General features: G+C 37.0%; 1 protein-coding gene across 2 annotated transcripts in view; it reads right to left on the bottom strand.

Moving 5' to 3' along the window:
- Window positions 1–19,631, bottom strand: part of GLRA1 (glycine receptor alpha 1) — a gene marked incomplete at its 5' end in the record, with an annotated part of 78,733 nt that extends 59,102 nt beyond the window's left edge. For both annotated transcript variants that reach the window (XM_081320215.1, XM_081320214.1), the window contains one exon: window positions 19,576–19,631. In XM_081320215.1, the coding sequence (XP_081176341.1) occupies window positions 19,576–19,631 (56 nt within the window). The remainder of the gene's footprint in view (window positions 1–19,575) is intronic.
- Window positions 19,632–21,234: the final 1,603 nt, after the last annotated feature.

Consider the following 21,234-nt stretch of genomic DNA (forward strand, 5'->3'; position numbering starts at 1 on the left):
TCCCCAACATCTGCATCCCCTAGCAAGCTATGGGTCTATCTATTAAGATGGTTTTGGAGGGTATGGCACAAATCTTTAGAATATTGGTTTGCCTTTAAATTAGAAGAAAAAGCCTTATCGTGCTTCAAGAAGAGAGCTAACGTATTTTCCGGAACAGGAGGTCTTTTGAGAAGGATATTATTCCTGTGAAATGATAGTTACAGTTGTAAGTATTACATCAATATTTACTCTGGGATTATGGATATATTATCATGCTAGTCATTTCTCTCTTCCCTGGCCTAAGAATTCATTTCTGAGTCCAATTCAAATAGTCTTCCCCCCACCCCTCAAATGACATAGTACGTGGCTTGGAATTTGAATTACTAAGATCAAATCTGACTCTAGCTACTGTATACTTTTTCTTTCTGCGCTCTTACCATGATAGCTAGCAAGGAACAGCTAGTGAACTGCACTGTGAGGGGGAAAATATGTGCCAGCTCCAGTAATGGTCCTGCCTTAACTCCAAGTTATTTTGGAAGAAAAAAATGACTCAGGTTGCTGTAGAATCCCAGGTTTCTGGCATTTCAGCATTACAGGAACACTGCTCTGTTCCTTCCAACTTTAGGCAAATGCTGGATTCATTTATTTTTCCTAGTCTCATCCTCTTGTCTAGGAGACTCAAGAGATAGCCTGTCTATTAGATAACTCTCTAAAAGACCCTGGACTTTCAGGCTAGCACAATTGATCAGACAGAATTAATCAGGATAAAAACAGATACAGGAAAGGTGAGCCAAATGTTTGCCTAACATTTATGATTTTAAAACATTTTAAAGAACAAGTTAGATGCAAGAAATACCATACCTACTGCAAATAGTGAGCTCTACTACATTTTAGAAAAAGCAAGTAATAACATTGCATCATCTAATAGCCCAGGAACCATTTTAGGGCAGACAACAAGTATTTCTCTTTTTTTTCTATTACAAAAATAATGGAAGGAAACCCACTTATATTTTTCAGCTATCCATTTCAAGCTTGAATTCACATAACTTGATATTATGATGGTTATTGTCAATAAATTTTCTTTTCCATTAACAGGTATTGCTTGGGTTGATTGCCGAGAGGTATTTATGATAAAGAAGGCATAGAAGGTTTACCAGCTGGTCGAATTTATAAACGGCAACTATAACCAGGGGGAAAAAATGTAAAAAACAACAACAACCAGGGACAAAAATAAGTCATTTTACAGTTCCTTGATTTCAGAAAAATGATGTAAGCACATGCTTCACCTGTCTAAAATCAGTGTAAGTCCAAGTACTTTACAGTGCTTTGATAAGTTCCTAAAGGTCATTTTCCTGCTAGAGACGTATAAGTCAATTTTGCACTAACAATTTATACTATCTTCTAAAGTTACCCAACAAACATTTCTTCTAAAGTAACAGTAATGCAGACAAGCTTTATTTCATGTTAATAATGGCTAGGCTAGGCTAGGCTAGGCTAGGCTATGAAGATACTATAAGCTACTAGTGTGGAAATAACCACAATGCCTTCTAGATTCATCCAACCATAATTATTACAGAAATGTGGCAAGATTTTACATTGCTTCAATGATAGTTGGATGATGATACAACAATGCTCTAAGACCTTAATATTATTTTTCATAGAAGGCTTTAAGCCCCATTTTAATATGATTTTTTAAATTGATTAATCAGGTGCCCTAGTAATAGATCCTTTTTTTCTTGGTATATAAACTCTAATGATTGTTCCATCCAGCGAATCTTTTAGGTGTGGACAGTGGGGAACTGCTTCAGCTAATGAGCTAATGGAATCCAGTGGGTTATAATCCACCTTTTTTGACAAAAAGAATAGAAATGGTGGACATTGACAAGAAATAGAATATGTGTCATACTCTCTGACAGGTTGCTGTGCAATGCCTAGTCATGAGAGTATTAATTAATTGAAACATCATACTTATAAATTGTATGATTAATAAATAGAGAAGTGGATCCCACTAGAAAGACTCCAGAAAGTGGAGAACTTGTTCGAACAAGTGTCTATGGAGATTTTCAATCATCCAAGTCATGGTTGTCCCAAAGGTACTTTTCCCAAAAGGGAACTGGACTTACTTAGTTTTTTTCTTTGAAAGCATTTCCCTTCTCATCCAAGAAGTTTCTTCACTTATGAAGAAAAATGAAAAGCGAAACATTTTCAAAGAAAAATCAAGAAAGTCCAGTTGCCTTTTGGAAAAAAGCACCTTTAGTTTCCAACAAGTGCTTCTTGTTTACTCCTCTTTAAATATATCAACTCTCTTGTTGAGAAATGGTGCATCTTCCTGGGGAAATCCTCTGATGAGCAGCATTGTCACTCTGTCACCTTTCCTCTAACTATCAAAGAGCTTGTTATTTCCACTTGGTGTTATGTCCCAAAGGTGCTTTTTCAAGAGGCAACTGCACTTTTTTGTTTTTCTTTGAAGTTGTTTTGCTTCTCATCCAAGTAGCTTCTTCAGCTCTAACTGGATGGTGAGAAATGGAAGGATTTATATTCCTTGCAAACAGCTGGTCATTTGCATTCTTGATGTAATGTAGCTCAGTGATTCCAGCCACAGTTTCAGAAATGAATATTCAGATTTGGGTGTGTAGTGGGGGCTGGCCGAAAGGCTTTGTGGGAGCCTGACTGGAGAGAGAAATGGGAGGCTCGGACAGCTGCAGCCAGCTTGGGTGTGGTGGGCGTGGATCAGGCAAAAGGAAAGAAAGGGGGAAGGAGAAAGGTGGGTGATGTGGTTGTTGTTGTCGGGAAGCCAAAGAGGAGTTTGGAGTTTTTAGGTGATTCCTTTCCTCTGAAGTAGAGGGAAAGAGAGAGAGAGAGTGAAAAAGTGGAGTTTTATTGCTTTCTTTTGCAGGGGCAATATTCCAAGCAAAGGGAAGAGTAAGAGTGAGAAGAGAGAAAGTTTGCTGGGGTTTTAAATCTAAGTTTTAACTAGAGAACAAGGGAAGGGGAGGGGGGATTCGGGATGGGAGACCTGGGGCTACGAGTGCTGAGAGAAGAGAAGGAGAGGCTGGCCACTATCATTTCGGAAACCAGTGGTCATCCAAACTTTGATTATTATCACCTGTGCAAGGTGAAGATGTTTTGGAGAGTTGCCCTCATGGAGTGAGCTGCTGCCATGGAGCTCTGGCTATCTTTGCTGGTGCTTTCTACTGGAGCCAGAGGGTTTCCCCCCCTCCTTGTTTTTCCAAGCGGCTGCTACAAGCCATTGACTATTATTGCCATGACTTCCAGGGGGTTGATGAACATTGTCACACACCGACTGCCACGGTTAGGGGTTGGTCATCTTTGTTCCTGTAAACTACGTTGACAACGAGAGCCTGCTACCCTTTCATCCCACGTGAGCTCCTGCTAAAAAGGACACTTGACTAGTGCCTTGAGAGTGTGGCTTCTGGGTGTAACAGGAAGGAGGGAGGGGGCTAGGAGGGCCTGGGCTTTGGCGGCCTCTGCGGGGGTAATGCTACAGGTGCATAGCAATAGCTCTTAAGCTTATATATCGCCCCATAGTACTACAGCACTCTCTGGGCAGTTTACAATGTCAGCATATTGCTTCGCAATAATCTGGGCCCTCATTTTACCAACCTCAGAAGGATGGAAGGCTGAGCCAACTTTGAAACCCTTTAGGAGCAAACTCCATGCTACGGGCAGAGTTTGCCTACAATACTGCATTCTAACCACTGCGCCACCAGAGTGCATATTGGTTGCTGGTTTTAGTTTTATTATCAGGACTCCTCTTCTATCTTGCACTGCGAGTCTTTTGGACTCAGTTGGATACTCAGCATCCACTTGCTATTCCTGGATCTTTTAAGAACTTGTTTTTCTTCTGTATGATCCTTTTAATGCATCTTAAAATGTGAAAGGTAATGTATTCTAATTAGTTCTCATTGAACTGATGCATCTGATACCATTGGGAAATGGGGAGACATTTCAACCTAATTTAGGCAAATGTACTTACCACATGAGTGGTGGGATTGAGCTCCATACTTCTCCAAATTATCACTGCTTATTGGCCCAGCTTCTGTGCTATCGGGAGCTTGAGATGTGTGGAAGGAAGCTCAGAAACAGATGGGCACATAAAGTCCTACTTAATTCAAACATTCTCATAGTAGACGTGGACATATTGGCTGATTCAATGTCATTACTTCAATTACTTTGGAGAAGATGGTTAGATGAGTACTAGCTCCTTTTTATGTGAATTTTTCTTAGTTTTGGCAGTTGTTGGTAGAGCCAGTTCCTTCCACCTTGCTTAATAGGTTAGCATAATTTCTGGTCAATTTGATGTTTTGTTTGCAACTTAAGCAGGAATAGGGTAAGATGAATTTACCTCAATACTCAGTTACTTTGTGTTGTTTTTAGTAAAGGTAAAAGCTAAAGCATTTTTTATTTGGGTGCAACATGTAAACACAAGTTTAGTTGTGTTTTCTGATTAGGTAAGAGAATTGCCTATAATAAATCAATTATTCAGAATAGTCTTTCTAGGTCTGGTGGCCTCTAGAAGTGTTAAACGTACTAACTGGGAATTCTGGGACTTGAAGTCCATCACATCTGTAATTTCAGAGATAAGAAACTGATTCAAGAATTTGACTGGATCATGCCAACAATTGTGTGTGAATATATATTAGAAACATACAAAGCAAAAGTTGTAAGGAAGTCCAAATGCATGTATTAAAAAGTTAATATAAGAACGGTCAGAATAGTTGACAGTCTTTAGCACAGCTATCAAATTCCTCCATTAGAACAGATTAAAGAACTAAAGAAATCACTTTGCTTGTGGCCTTTCTACAATCTGGTTCTATGTAAAAATGATGACAATAAGAATGAAAGATTCAAAGTTGAAAGATTCAACTCACCCTAGACGTTTTAGGTCCTTTTCTTCTAAGGATTTTTGAAAAAAATGTTTTTTGCTGAGATAAAAGTCAATAGCATCCACATGCAAATCATATCTATTTTTATAAATGTATGCAATGCTATTTTATTGGATGCCACTAATGTTTTAGAGAGTCAGAGGTTTTTGATCTATAGGAAATTCTCTAAGTGTGAGGCTTCGAATATTTTCAGATAGGCCTGAAGCTATTATTTTCAGGTAGAAATTAAAGGTAGGAGGACAAAAGCATTTTATCGCTAAGGCAAGTTGTCTTTTGGCCTGCTGCCAGATTAATCCTATCTCAAATTAATTTCCATAGATTCTGGACTGTTGGGACATAATATATGTTGATATCAGCAAATTAGTTGATTGTAGAGTGAGTAAGATACCACAAGATTCTCACCTGAGGCTCCAGAATCTATGGAAATTAATTTGAGATAGGATTAATCTGGACATAATATATGTTGATATCAGCAAATTAGTTGATTGTAGAGTGAGTAAGATACCACAAGATTCTCACCTGAGGCTCCAGCTGGAGCTCGGCGCTGATCCTGGCGCTTCCACTGAGCCCTGACAGCCCCGAAGTGCTGATCAACATACGAAGAGATGGCTTACAAACATTTACAGATACCAAATCAGATAGGATATCTAAATCTGTCTTCTAAATAGAAGAGAGAAGTAAGATTCAAAATAATCTTAATAAGTTAGAGAAATGAGCTGAAAATAATGGAATTAAATGATCCAAAAAAAAAATAAATCCAAAATATTAAGAAATTAAAAAAAAAAATCAAGTGCCCAGGCTTCACTTTTTCTTTTGTTTTGTTCCTTTGAATCAGGCTGATTCACTGGACAAGCGCTGCAGTTTTCACATTTGCCATTCTCTCCTTCCTAGGACTGAGAGTGATTTGCCCAAAGTCACCCAGCTGACTTTGTGCTTCACATTGGACTCTCAGTTTCTAGGCTAGAGTGGTGCCTTAACCACTACAGCAGGCATGTCAAACTCGCAACGTCACATGACATGCGACGTATCACAACTTTCCCCCCATTGCTGGCAATGGGGTGGCCACGGTTTCCGTATGATGCATCCGGCCCGCAGGCCGGCAGTTTGACATGCCTGCACTACAGCAAGCTGGTGCTTGGCTCTATCTTTAAAACAATCTTGGTACAGTCATTTTACAAACTGAGTATGTGTCAGAGGTGTAGTATGATTGCACAAACAGACAAACAAACAAAAACAAATGTAATTTTAGGCAGCATTACAACTATAGTTTCCATATCATTGGAAGAAATATTTCTCTGTAGGTCAGGCCCTATACTGAATAACAATGATCTAAGAAAGAGGGAATGAAGGAATTGGGTAGATGACTTGAACAGAGATATGAATAGGTGCAAACACTGGGACAGAAGAGGTTTGAGACTATTGTTTCACAATCCAGAACACATGGATAATGGATTCAAAAGACAGAAGAGCAGATTCAAGCTGAAAAACTCCTAACTGTAAGAGACATTTCTGGAAAGCAGGGGGAAAAATTATCTACAGAGAAAGTAGACTTCTACACTTCACTGGAGGTGTTTAAGTGGAGGCTAGACAATTTATCTGGGATGATGGATTCATCCACCAAGCAAGGATATAGATTTGATGCCTGGGGAATTCTGGGGAATTGAAGTCTTCACCTCTTAAACTTGTTGAAATTATAAACCACTGGTCTCAATGACCCTTGTGTGGTGCCTGGGAATTCTATGACTCTATATTAATTTAATGGATAATCATGGTTATTTCTGTCAGCTGAGAATGGATAGATTCCTCACCTCCCTCAAACATTTTTAGGTAACTAACAGAACTTGGGATTTTCATGTTCTGTGACATAGTATTGACTTAATGCACTCGTACTGAAAAAACCCTAAATTTTAATCTGGAATCCACAGGGTCAAAGTTGGCAAATACTATATTCCAACACAATATTTTTACTGTATACCTTTAAAAAAAGAAAAAAAGAAAATTTATGAATATAAATTGCATTCGTATGCTTTTCCAGGAACTATGAATTTGTTGTATGGAGGTATGAAAAATATGCTTTGCAAATTGTATGTCCAGGCATTGTATGTACAGAAGCTAACATTTCTAAATTGGAAATACTGATTGTCATTATCTGAATGATTTTGGCATTGTATATTAAAATGCTCTATTTTTATTACAGTCTCTGGATGAGGTTCTTCCACTAGATGACTAATATCAACTAAAATTATACTTCACTTATAAATTAAACAGTAGATGCCACTGTATTTGGCATATCATTCTCTTGTCCTATACATGCCAATGTACGTGCCAGAATCTAGGCAGTGGTTGTTTTGAATAGAGTAGCTATTTTTTGACAGCTGAATAAATCACAAAGTGATCAGATAAATAAGTTATTCTTCTAGTAGAAGATTAATCAGGCATATAAAAAGCAAAAATTCAGGATTCCCTTTCTTCAGTATATTCATGTCTACAAATAGACCTGAGCTATGGGAGATGAGATGAACGATGCAAAAATGCTGTATAGTCTTCACTGTCAGCAAATATCTCTTTACCAGGATTACTGATCACTGCAATATTTCAAGTCCCAACTAGCTATTCCTTCTTCCCAGAGAGAGATAAATTCAGAAATAATCCAGCAACAAATCAAGATGCCTACTGCTCTGACCTTAAGCATGCTTATGGCCTGTTTGTCTGTGCAAGTTATTTTCACATGAAGACAGTGAGAACACAAAAGGACACTGCAAAGCTGCTGACCAAGAGGTGTTTGCTTGAGGAGGTTATACATATAGCTGCTGCAGCTTATGTAATCCTAGTGGTTTGTTTAATTCAATAAAGCTTTTCCATGAATGCCAACTAAATATGAATATATATGGAAGAATCTACGGAGGTCAGTAGTGTAGCCATCTTAGTGCATTGCCATTATTCCAACTTTTTTACAACCCTGAGTAAATTATATGGCTCTTCTTTCAAAGTTAGGGCAATTATTAATAAAATGAATTATTATTATTTAATCCCATTTATATCCCGCCCTTCTCCGAAGACTCAGGGCGGCTTACAATATAAAGAACAAATCAATGTGCTTAGCAATTCTATGTATATGCCTACTTATTAGGGCTTTCGGGCCTCCCCTAAGTGGCATTATTACAAAGTCAGCTTATTGCCCCCAACAATCTGGGTCCTCATTTTACCTACCTCGGAAGGATGGAAGGCTGAGTCAACCTTGAGCCTGGTGGGACTCGAACCTGCACTAATTGCAGGCAGCTGGTGTTACTTAAGGAGGCATTAGCCCACTGCTTCACCAAGGCTCTTTTAAACCTCTCCATTCTAACAGAGACCTGTGTTTGGAGACCTTAAATGCTAATCTACCATGTAGAAGTGCAATTTTCAAGAGGTTAAGACTGCAAAAGATGAAATCATAGATCATAGCCAACATAGCAGCTTTCCTTCAACTTAGTTACTTCCAGATGCATTTATATAGCTTGGATCAAAGTATTACTGGGTAGCATGGCTATCTTGAGATGATGGTCCTGACTCATAAAAACACCAGGTTAGAAGAAGCTGACATGAAGAACTTTGATATAATAAATGATAATGAGATGCAAAATAAGTTCAGAAATACATATTCTAGCCAGAGGTAGAATCACACAATTACAAGAGAGATCATAATGCTCTAGGGAGAGATCTGTATCACATTTGTTGGTAAAGTGGCTTTAAAGTGATGTTAAAACACCAGCATTCTGATCGTCTCTGAGGAAATTTCTGTGAAGAATAAAACCAGGTTAAAAAAAAACATGGAGGGAGGCTGTATTAATATATATGAATGGGCAACCTGCCTTATTTCTGGGTGAAAAGAAAGGTATCTGTTTCCCTCTTTGAAATATCTTGATCTCAAAATATTTGCAGCTTCTTTGGTTTTTAAGTCTCCTCTCCCCTCCTCCTCTCTTCCTATCCAACATATGTTTTCTCTTATTTTTCTCCTAATTCAGTTATGCTTGTCAGATAATTATTTTTTCTTCCTTCCCCTGCCTATCCTTTTTTTATCTAAAAACTAGAGCCCATCCTGCATAATCCTTACATCTTCTCTGCATTTTAATTCAATATTTTCAAATAACTGACAGCTTTAATCTTTGGTGGCTTCTGCATAAACCATTTTGTATACAACTTGAAGCAAGGGCTAGTGTCCACTCAAACTTTCTCCAGGGTGTGGTTTCTACATTTTGTATTAGCATTTCTTCAGACCTAGTTTGGCTTCTGCAACATCATCATCATCATCATCATCATCATCATCATCATCATCACTTTAACATGCATAGTTTTTTGAATAAGAGGTTAAATATTAAAATAGACAGGATTGCCTGTATTTGTATGTAATTCAGTTAAAAACAAGCCAGGCAGATTTTTAAATACTTTGGGGTGTTGTGCTGCCTTTGAATTAATAGCCATCTCTAATTATAAAGGAATTTTTTTGCATCTGAACTAAGTTCCCTCTATTTGTGTTCCCACAGTTTTAACACACACACACACACACACAATGCACGTGTCTAGAGAAAATTCTATATGCTTTTGAATCAAACAGGAAAAAATAAAAGTATTTCACAGATGTAAATCCCGAAAAGAAGGGATTTGGAAGTCATATTTGCTGACTCATATTTCAGGGGTTTATGGATGCCTGAGCCAATATATTTAGTCCTGAAGTTAAAGACCTTGAGGAGGCATGACGCTGAATTCTGTATGAAGCATAAAGAGATGATGTCAGTTTACAGATGGCGGGGACTGAAGATAAATGACCTGCAAGGAGGAAGGAAATTTGCAGGAATATCACATAAATAATAATCTGCAGTCCCAAAATGGCACAGGCTCCCCCTTAAAAAAAACCACAGGTAGGATGCTTTTACCATTGATCAATCTATGATGGGGCATTACTTTACATTTATGGTTTAGACAGCTCATTTGCCGAATCTACACCCTGAGCATCACTAGAATGCACATAACGAAATGACACTAGCTACCTTCCTTTCCTGCTTCAGCTGACTGCAGCTGTTTGTCAGCCGAAACAGGCACCAGACGAAGTCTTTGTGTGTTTGAGAAAAGGGCTCAGTTGGAAAAAAACAAAAACACTAGGGCCCCCAAGGAAGATGCTGTGCAGCTGTCCCGTCATGGCATGACATCCTGGCCATGCACGCCAAAGGCAGAAGGAGAGGACAAGCTGTCTCTGATGGCAGATGTCAAATTGTCCTTGCCTGGAACTGGAATTGCTGCTGTTGCAGCAGGAAACCATTACAAAACCGAAGCCCTGCAAGAGAAGATCACGAAGCACTCTGCTTCAGGCTGCAGCAAGTGGCTTGTGCCAATGGAGCCTCCCATCACCCATCACCTCCTTCCTGCTAAAGCTTCTTGGAAACCCATAAAAGAGCCCAAACCCAATTAGGCAAGCAGCAGCAGCAGTAGTAGTAACAGAGGCCAGATGATCCAAAGAGGACTTACTATCATAGGGCTGGGGGGGGGGGAAGCCTTTTCATAGGAGCAAGCCTCTTGCTACCAAGTGCTCTGAACAGCCTGATAGTGGAGCCTGTCTTTTCCAAATCCCAGGCCCATAATTAATGATGTCCCCTCTGTCCCACATCACCTTAAGTGCTGTTGCCACCTGGCTGTTCTCTCATTTCTCTAATGAACATGCTCATACGGGGAGAGCTCGGCTGTCATCACCTTGATAGGATGCAACTGACCATGGCATTAATTAGAAACTGTGCTATATTACATGTTTGCTTAGTGTAGAAATGTTCCCCTTTATGCAGTTTTTACTTGAACTCAAGCTATTTTTTTTCCTTGTCTGGCTTTTTTTAGTATCACCGTGGATGGGATCCACTTTGAGTTTTACCCTTTGAAAACTATGCATTATATAACTCTTCCTTTCAAAAAATATAATGAAAAAATGAACTTTAGTAATCAACCTTCCTATCAGTGGCTTTCCAGAGGAGAGAGCCCAAAATTATATAGGCAATCACTGTTCTGTAACATTACACTGAACCTATACAATAGCTTTTTTTCTGGCTCAGCATGATGTGTGAACAGCATCAGAGAACAAACCTTAGTTTGTTTTAAGATAGTAAACATTTGTTTTAAACCCAATTTGCTGCTGGCTTACTAACTGCAGTGGTGGCTTAGCAAAATGTATGAACAGGATTACATTCCTGATTTCCTGGCTTATTCCTGATTTAATTTTATGCTATTTACAAGCTTTAGAGGTGCTAAAAGAGGAAAGAAAAATGAGCTGGGAATTGGCCAAACTACCAATGATTGCTTTTCTGGTTTGTTTTTGACATGTCTGATAGATTTAAAAGAAACTTATGCCAAAGAAGGTTGTATATATGAAGCATAGTGGGCTTGTCTTTACTATGAATTTCCCCCAAAGTAGGAGATGGATCACTTTTATAACACAATGTATAGGAAGGCACTATTAAGTGAAGTCCTGTATTGCTATTATTTTACAGTATATCATTTTTGGATAATCCAACATATTTGTTACTGTAGATTTTCCTAAACTGTGACCATCCACATGCATTGGCCATTTCTGGCGGGGGAATCAGGGTAGCTGAAATATGAAATATTTGCAGTTATTTGCAAATATTTGTTCACTACTGCAAATTCTGAGAACTGTAGTCACTCAAATCAACAGCAAGAATTTCACTGACTGTATTCTGGTGTGAACATACGATTCCCTCCCCTTACTTATCTGATATTATTATGACTGTATATCTTCATTTTAATAACATAGCCACATAAATGTGGCAGCTTGTAATAGATTTTTAAAATGAATGTAGGGGAGTATAATCATTTGTTAAAGTTGGAAGAGAGTCCTACTTTTTCTAAACTGTGGATTTTATCTATATTTCAATCTATATTAAACAGACATCATTTCTGGCATACATAACCTTTGTTTTTGACTTTATGAAATCACATAACAATACAACTGCTTTGGTGTCCAATTCATCCTGTCACATATCCTTGAAACAAGTCATATACTGTTTATTTTATGGTAATATTGTATTCATATTTGATTAATGTTAGACTGTACAACACAGAAGAACCCCCATAATTATTCATCAGGCAGTGATTTAATGATGTTTTGTGTGCTTTAAATAAATGGTCTCAGCAACTGATGGGACAAAATAAACAAAACAAAAACACAAATTTGAATGTGTGAACTCATTGATTTATGTTCCCAACCCACTGAGCCATCTTGACGGAATGGAACAATCCTTTTAAATTCTTTCCAGTGTTCACAATAGAATGTCTTTCTTGAACTTAATTTGAAGTAAAATGTTTGTTCCTGACAGCATTCTTTCTCTGTCCCCTTACTACAACTTGGGTGCTGTGGCAGCACCCACTTAAGTCCACTGATGAAGGAGAAGTGCAGAAGAAAACAAGACGCCTAAAGTGATAGACATACCTATTTTTTTAAAAATTAAGGACTAAAAACAAAGCCACTTGAAGATATATGAAAGAAGCTCTTGATTTTGTTATTGAATTTTCCCTTGATACTTTCAAAGTTTTTTTCAATTTCCTCCACCTGCAATTGTAAGAGGTCCCATTGTAAAAGGCCTTAACAGGCCTTAAAATTTCAGAGATCTGATTTAATGTGTATATCTGCCACAACTTTTGGCAAAAAAGGAGTGAAATTTGAACAGGGAACTGATTTTATGTTTGACCCGAAAAATCCAGCAACATGAGTTCTAGTTTGATTTATTTATTTAATATATTAAATATGCTGAAGCATCTTGACATCAGGTTAGAGAAAGCAATGCGATCCTAAAGTTTTCATCTAAAATACATCTAAAATACTACCTCAAAATGCATTACTTCTTCTTCCAAGATGGAGTCAGTTTCCCCTTGTGCAAATGTTCTCATCTAACCTCTTTTTCCCCTTTGGAGTAATGGAGTGAATAGTGGTTTCTGTAGCAACACTTACATTTATATTCCCACAGTAACTAGAGTGGGGGGCATTTATAAGAAAAAACATAAGAACCACTGTTGGGCAGGACACAACAATCACAATTTCCCATTTGCTTTCTTCCTTTTTTTTTTACTTTTGTAACCCATCTTTCCATCTAAGCATAATAAATATAACTAAGAATATCGACAAAAATGCACAAATGTAAAACTATAAACAAATATAGTGCAATGAAAGTGCAACTAAAATGTAGCCGAAATGTGTTCAATTAAATACATTCATAACTCTCTTGATTACAAAATGAGGGTAAATTTGTGCCCGTATTTCAAAGCTGTGTTATTAATAATACAACAACAACAACAACAACAACAACAATAATAATAATAATAATAATAATAATAATAATAATATAATAATAATAATAATAATAATAATAATAATAATAATAATAATAATAATAATAATAATAATAATAATAATAATATGTGGAGCGTGTTTTGCCCTGGGAGAGATTAATTTGATTTCTGTGCATTTTGGGCTGCTGCTTCCAGTTTTCATCTCAAGGCACCAGGCAATGATGAATGGCACTGCAAAAACTACTGTCCTTATATGTGATGATCTTCGTATCAGCATATGCTTACCATTTTTTCCATCCCTTTTCTGAGAACGAGATGGATGACATGTCTGTTTGTCTGGAAAGACAGACACACATTCCAGATTTCTGAGGTTCTACAAATGCAGAACCTTTGTGTTGTAAAGAGATTTGCAAAGCATGGAGCATTTGTTTTCAAACAAGATGCCTTTGCACCAAAGCAGTTTTACTTGCTGCCAAGATAACAACATATTTACATGCTGTAACACTTTAGCATTATGTGAGCAGCTTACCCAGTGCAAAATCCTGAACAAGTAACTGCTTGTGTTCTACATAACACATTTTGCTCTGCATTAGTAAAGAACATTTTCCTTCCTTCTCTATTACACTTTTCCAGAATATATTATTGCTGTAATTTTGGAGAAGAAAATTCTGGTATGGGTTGAATATGTGGGCATAGTCTTAATTTTCACAATATTCAAATGTTTTAGTCAACAGTATTAGATACGTTTTTGGCTTATTTTCTGTAATTATAAAGCTGCTGTGTTTTTTTTCCATAAGACATTGTTTTTGGAGGCAGCACATACAGGACTTTGTTAATATTTGCTGGTGAGATAATAAAAACAACATAAATATATGGGATGAAGTTTAGTGCACAAGCTTCAGGAGAGCAAGACACACTAAAGTCTAGAATTCCATGAAAGCCAAATATTCAGTGATTAGTTTGTCTTAAGAATACTCATTTTCCAAGACATGACTTCTAATAATTTCACAAATAATGTATGTAGATTGTATATAGATGCAGGCACCAATAGGTGCACAGCAGATCTTTGGAAAATGGTGGTTTATATAAATTTTCAGTGAAGTAGCATGTTGATACATTTTAATGCAAATTCTCTATACATGTACAGTTCTACAGTTATGAATGCTCAACATAACTATGAATATTATATGGAAAATAAGTCAATTAAATGTGCTCAGTGATAATTATCTTTAGTATGCTTTTTTGTCGTGTTTGCCTTGCAAATGCTGGTTTCTCATTGCAGATATACGTAAAATGTCCAGCAGCTATAGGCTTACATCTAACTGAATTTCAGAAAATAGAATAAAAAGTAATTATTGAGGTATCCTATTTAATACAAATTACATACATGGTCCATTTATACTTTTCCTGGCACATTATAATGGTAATTTGTCTAGAATCCTTGAATCACAGCTAGCATACAAATTATACAAAATTGTTCCAGTCCTAGAATGCTTGGAAGTTAATTTCCAAATAAGCATACATAAAATTCTATTTGCTTTATTATTTAGCATACCTTGGGAAATAAAACTTTTTCAATTATAAGTACTGGTTTGCCATGAAAGCAAATACAGCTAAGGAATAAAGTATATTCGATCATTAAAAGCAGTTAAACTTTCACTCCTAGCACAAATCAAGGCCTGTAAATCTAACTGGACATATTCTCACCGAACTATACATATGGCTAAAGGTTTAATTCTCTAACTTGAAAAATCTACAAATTGAAGCTTGCTGGAATGTTTATTTAAGGTTATTTTGTATGGTAAAAGATCTGAACAAATATATGACTTTATAGTGATGCTTCAAAAATTAGCATTTGCCTCAATATCTATTATTTTAATTTTTGATGTACCATGCAGTAAGATGGAGCAGAAATCCTTATTTTTTATTTCTAAATTGCCATTACCTCTTATAAAGGTGCTTTGGACATTTGCTTTGGAATGACAAATATTTAACTAAGAACAATTCCCCAAGAAGAGCTATCATTTACTTAGTTCTTGGTGCCAAAATTTGGATTGCAGTGCAGTGTTAGGCCTGTAAGTATCCTTGAGCCAGTAAAATGACTGTGAAAAAAAAGGGAGATTTTCAGGGAACGTTTTCAGTGAATTGGTCGGCAGGTTTTATATCTGTCAGAAACTGAACAAGAATTGAAACAGAAATATGTTATAGTTATGTGAAGCTTGCCATGATGCTTTGTGATTAATTTGGCCATCTAGGGATAATTGCATTCCCAAACTTGGTTTGAAGAATTTTTTGAATTTGTTTTCTTGGATTGTCCAAAAAATGTTAAAGGGGTTCTTAAAAGTTTTGCTGATGAATCCTGTGAGAAGAAGCCAAGGCAACGATGTTGCCTGTTATCAGTCAAGGTATGGTTCTACTGCTGTTCTATTAAGTTATACAAATGATTCTTAAAATATATACATTATTTTCGTTACCAGTGTGGTGCATATTATCCATAAAAGTTTATTTTAAAAAAAGAAAATGAAGGTCTTTACACATTATGTTATTATTTCATGCTATTAATCAATGCAAAGGGGATTCTAGTATGAAAAACAGGCATTGGGCATCTATGTCAAGATGGCAGTTACACACATATGAAAAAAAGAGTGGGACTTTGATCACAAGGTCATGCCAGCCAACTTCATCCATCATGAAGGGATATCACATTTTGGAACAGAAATGGCTACTCCTACAAATGCCTAAAATGTTCAAAATAGCCTTCTGACAAAAGTTACAGTTTTTAGAGTGAAGCACACCCGTTCACTCCAGTGTTATTTGGCATTGCAGAGGAAAAGTGAAAAGATTAGAAATTTGAAATGGAATCTCCCTTTTCAATTTTGCGATCCAATATCATATTTTTGTGACTCCAGCTTTTTAAAAAAAAATCGTTTTTTTTAAAATAGGGGATGAAACATTGCTACTCTAACTTGCTTGTCAAAGACAACTAAAAAAATGTACATTTCCTCCCATCCCCATTATATCATGTTTTTGCAATAGAAAGTGATAGGATATAGAAAAATACTAACTGGTAATGAACGTATTGAACACGTTCATCAAGCTACCAGAATGTTTCAATATTTTAACCTGACAAACTTCACTACCATTCTAGTTAACACAATTTCCTCTCCCCTGCCCAAAGAAAGCCTGATTTAAAAAGTGAAGTACAACATAGCCCCAGATAATACTTTTTCTGTAATCCTAGTTTTGTCAATTTATCTAGCTATCAAACTAATTTTAGAAAAGTTATACTTACTTTATTTCAGCCTCAGAAGGCAGGTTTAAATCAAATCCAGTTAAATTGACTAAAACCTGCTCAAAAATGGTAATTATTTTCATGTAGGCACATGCCAAGTTATATCCAATAAAGTAGCCCTGTAAAACTATGGCTTAGATGTTAGTTTCCAATTATGCTTTGCTATAATTTTTGAAAATTTTGAGAACTCAGCAGATTTGGAAAATATTGCCAACTTTAAAATGATGGCTATATCTATAAACCCTTGTTCATTCTTCCCTATACACCTTGTGGACTTGTTTCTTAAATGAAGAAACAGAACAGAATTTATATTTATATTTATTTCTATTTTTATGTGTGTGTGTGTATTTGTGTGTGTATTCACATACATACATACATACACACACAGAGAGAGATATGCATATCTATCCACATATACAGTAATATATTTCAACCTTGTATTTACTATCTTTAACAAACTGCATTTAAAGACAGAATAAAGCAAAGCTCTTGTGTCTTGTTGGTAGACAAACCTAATGATTTATCCAAACTAAATTAATTGGTTTATTTCCTTTCTTTTTTAACCTCAGCAATCCATTCTATAAGTATATGTTGGAACTGTTTCAAGCTTTAAAAGCCAACACAGATTGGTATGTAAACTGATTATATATTGTTTCATTTAAATGGCACTTGTGAGTAAACTGCAAATTCTTTCAGAAGTGCTCTGAATAAAATGCAAACAAATATATTGGGAATGTCATAATATTTGCAATCACAACCAGATGTTATTTGTCCCTGTTAATTTAGTTAATGTAATAGCTTATCAGAAGGTCTTATGTTTAACCACAAGCTTGGATTTCTTTTTTCACGTAATTTATGGATACATTTCCCCATCCCTCTTTTATTTTTATTTTGCACAGACTATGTACTGAAATGATACTGATGTTTACTCCAACCTTAAATAACTGCTTTGAAAAATCATCCAGTGCTTTTAATTAAGTACATATTTCTATTCCACTATGGGCAATTGGATTACTGACTAATTGCATGTTTAGTATCTTTCCATAGCGCATATTATTTCCAAAATCTCTTTTAATCCAGTATTCTAAAATATCAAAAGTGATTTGCGAATAAAACATAGGTTTGGAATGTTTGGTGACAAACAAGCAACATGTTGAAAACTGGCAATGTTTTCTTTAGAGGACTCTTTGTTGCTTCTGGAAATTTTTGCTTCAAATTTCTTATGTCAGGATGACTATTGGGAAAGCACCAATACAGACATGACTGAAAGGCCTGGTTTCTATGCAGCATAGTAACATTAAATTTGCTGCATGTGTATATATGCGTTTAGGCGAAATATGGGGTATAGGAAAATGTAATCACTGGTACCAAAAATGCTCAAGGATGATAACAAATACCTGTTATCAGATATTTTTGAAATGAGTCTTCTTTATGTATGTGTTCCATAGAAAAGATAGGCAATTTATATGTCAATAAAATGAGGAGATATAAACTGCATGTTGTTTTTTCTGCTTTTCTGTTGACTGGTAAATAAAGTATTTGCCACAAGATAAAATCCCTGCTAATACTTAGTTGAGAGCATTTTAAAATATGCTTTTAGATATTTTAATATCAAAACTATATTAATATATAATTATATGCCCTAAAACTGACCATAGGTTACCTGCATCCCAATAATATTTGTTCACTATCCTGTATGGAGATTTGAATTGTCAGGATCAAAGAAAAGGCTAGCAATTAAAATTTGGAGAATTGGTGTGAAAGCAAAAGACATATTTGTTGTGAACTAAGACTGCACTCTATACATAAGCCACTTGAAAGCTTATTGAAGTAGTTAGTACTTCAGCATGACACTGAGTGCAGAATTTATGCTATATGTGTATCCTTCAGTAATGAGGATTTTTAAAATAAAGTGATTCCTTATATGACCAATATACTTTTTACTTGAGATATAAAATATTTTATATTAGAAAATTGGGGAAGCACTGATCTTGACATTACTGGAACAAAATTTATTAATTTTCAAAAACTAAGGGAGAAGGAAGGAAGTTTTTTGTAAAAAAAAATTGTATTAGTTAATGGGTAGTTTATCTATGTACTCAGATATATACAGTGATTCAGCATTCATCAAACAACCAGGTTTTGCACTTCTAAAACACATGGAAGATGAAATGTTCCAGTCATGCAGAACAAATGATTTGTAAGATTGATGAAGCTTGCAGTCTGTGAAATAAATATAGGTTCCCAAATGCCATCTGATGACACCTCTCATTTCCATAATATAAGATTATAATATTCATTCCCGTACAGTAACTTTGCCTTCTCCCTGTGTCTTTAACAGGAACTTCTGAGACAACCATGTGGCACTACTGCCAGTTTTATCATATATAATTAACAGATTAATCAGAAACATGCAGAGATTTCAATCTTCTATGCATTTCTCTGCTTTCTATGCATTTCTATGGCAATAAAAGGGGCTTAATTCTAAGTAGGCATAGGGGAGTTGTATAAGTTTCTGAAAAGTGAAAAATTTGTTGTAGTGAGCCAGTACAACTTGTTTTTTGGAGCAATTATAGCAATTCTCCGGAGACAAAGGAATTATTTTTAAAAGTGTCATTATAAATAGATGACTAAAGCATAATCCAAACTTTTTAACTTAACGATCAGCTCTGTTCCCCCAGCAACTCTATGCTTTAAGGCAGAAAGAGATTTCGTTTGTGGTAGATACGTGCAATGCTTGCTGCCACCGCTAGTTGTCGCTTTCTTACCAGTCTGACTATCTGATGTTTTCAGCACTGCGGTTTCAAGCAGAGAATGCAGTGCTAATTACAACGAGTAACTCATAAAGCTGTCAAAACTCCTTCTATTCGGAATTAAATAATTAGAAACAAACAAAACATATAACTCCAACCAACAAATAAACAAGCTGAACGAAAGATACGAAGAGAGAATCCCAAAAGAGACCGGAAATGTTTTGGCAAACAGAGCTCAACTGAGGCAAGCGTACCAAATCCAGCATAGCATTTCCAACACCCAGACACCCCTAGCTGAGTGGTTTAGGAAAAAGCCTACCTGAAGAATACTACGGTCTCCCAAAGGTAGACTCCAAATGCATTGAGGTTACACATTTTTTCAGATCGGATGGATTTGTAGTCCACAAGCCAGCACAATAAATTGGCACTTAGCAACAAAATAATAATAGTAATTATAGTAATAGTAGTAATAATAATAATAAATAAATGCCAGACTGAGTAAAATGGTGGAAATTTCCTCTTTGTTAATGTTCTATACAATCCTTGTAGTTAGAGACGCCTGGGCAAGAGGAAGACGCTGAGCTCGGACCGACGAGGCGCTGGGAATTCAGGACCCTGGACAGCAAACCGCCCCCCCTCCCCCACGTACTAGCACCTTGGAGGAAGAAAAAAAAGAATTGGCCTCTAAACTCCCGCGCTGCTCTCCGTGTTAAAACAGCCTTGCTCAAGCGGCCAGATTCCTGCAAAGAAGAGAAGAGCTCCCTTTTTTTTTTCAGCGGAACCCCAGCGCTCCCACCGGGCGTCTGGACCATGCAGAATGCCACGAGAATAAATTGGCCATGTGGGGGGGGGGAGGGAGGGAAGAAACCCAGAGGCTAATCTCCTCGGTCTTTTAGGGTTATCCCCTCAGTTATATCCAAAGGGATTCGCGATCCTCCGCATTTTGCTGCATTGTTCCGGCAATGTTGTTTTTCCGCTGGTCGATGGTTTTGGTGCCCTTGATTTCTTCCTCCAGGGATCTATCCCACGCGAGTAAGTTATTATTGCTGCAGGGAGGGTGTCCCATTGCTCATGACTAAAGCGGGGAAGGAAGCTAAGGGTAAGTTTCATGGGCTTCGATTCCCCATTACGGTCGGAAAGCAAGAAAAAGCGAAAAGTCTCTCCATTGCTTCTCAACCAGGTCCATTTTCCGCCTCGTCCTATCTTCTCCTCGGCAGAATTCGCGGGATCCTCAAGACTTTCCTGCTGCATTAATTTATTAAACTAAGCAGGAGGAGGAGGAGGAGAAGGAGGGGGCTACGAGGGAGGGGGAGAGGACAAGCTTCTTTAAAAAAAAAAACACCACGAAGAAAACCCCACCGTAAGCCAACCCCTGGAGCATCCTGGCTCCGCCCACTGTTTCTTTTCATTGGCCAGTGAGCTTGAAAAGCCACCTTTTGTTGTGCTTGGATCAAACGCTTATTATTCAGAGAAGGGAGTTAACCGTTAAAGTACCGGTGGTTTTTTTTGGTCACTTTTGGAAATCGGCGGCGTCTTTTAAAGTATCTCCCCCTCTCTTTTTTCCGTAACGGGTCCCCGACCTAGGAAAAGAGGAACGCTGAGCCGGTAGCTGCAGAACCGCGCGCGCGCGTTCCCAGTCTTTCTTTGCTTCCTTCCTTCCTTCTCTCCCCCCCCCCCGTTTTCCTTGTCGTCTTTCCCGCTGGTTTTCCCCTGAACGGAGTTGGTAAATTACACACAGAGAGAAAGAGAGGTAAGAAAGAGCTTGTCAGTTCTGCTTCACCCGCGCTGAATGTGACCATCTTTCATTTCTCAATATCAATTTTCTGAAAAACAGGCGGTTTATCCAAATCCAAGAGACACTTTTTTTTTTAAAAAAAAGGTGGGCGATAAAAATTCTAATTTTTCTTTTAGAGCACTTGAGTCTGAGAAGAGCATGAAAATCAAACAAGTTTGCCTACGTTTCCCTTTAGGCACCTAA

Source organism: Vipera berus, assembly GCF_964194415.1.
Source record: "Vipera berus genome assembly, chromosome: 2".
Classification (NCBI taxonomy): Eukaryota; Metazoa; Chordata; class Lepidosauria; order Squamata; family Viperidae; genus Vipera; species Vipera berus.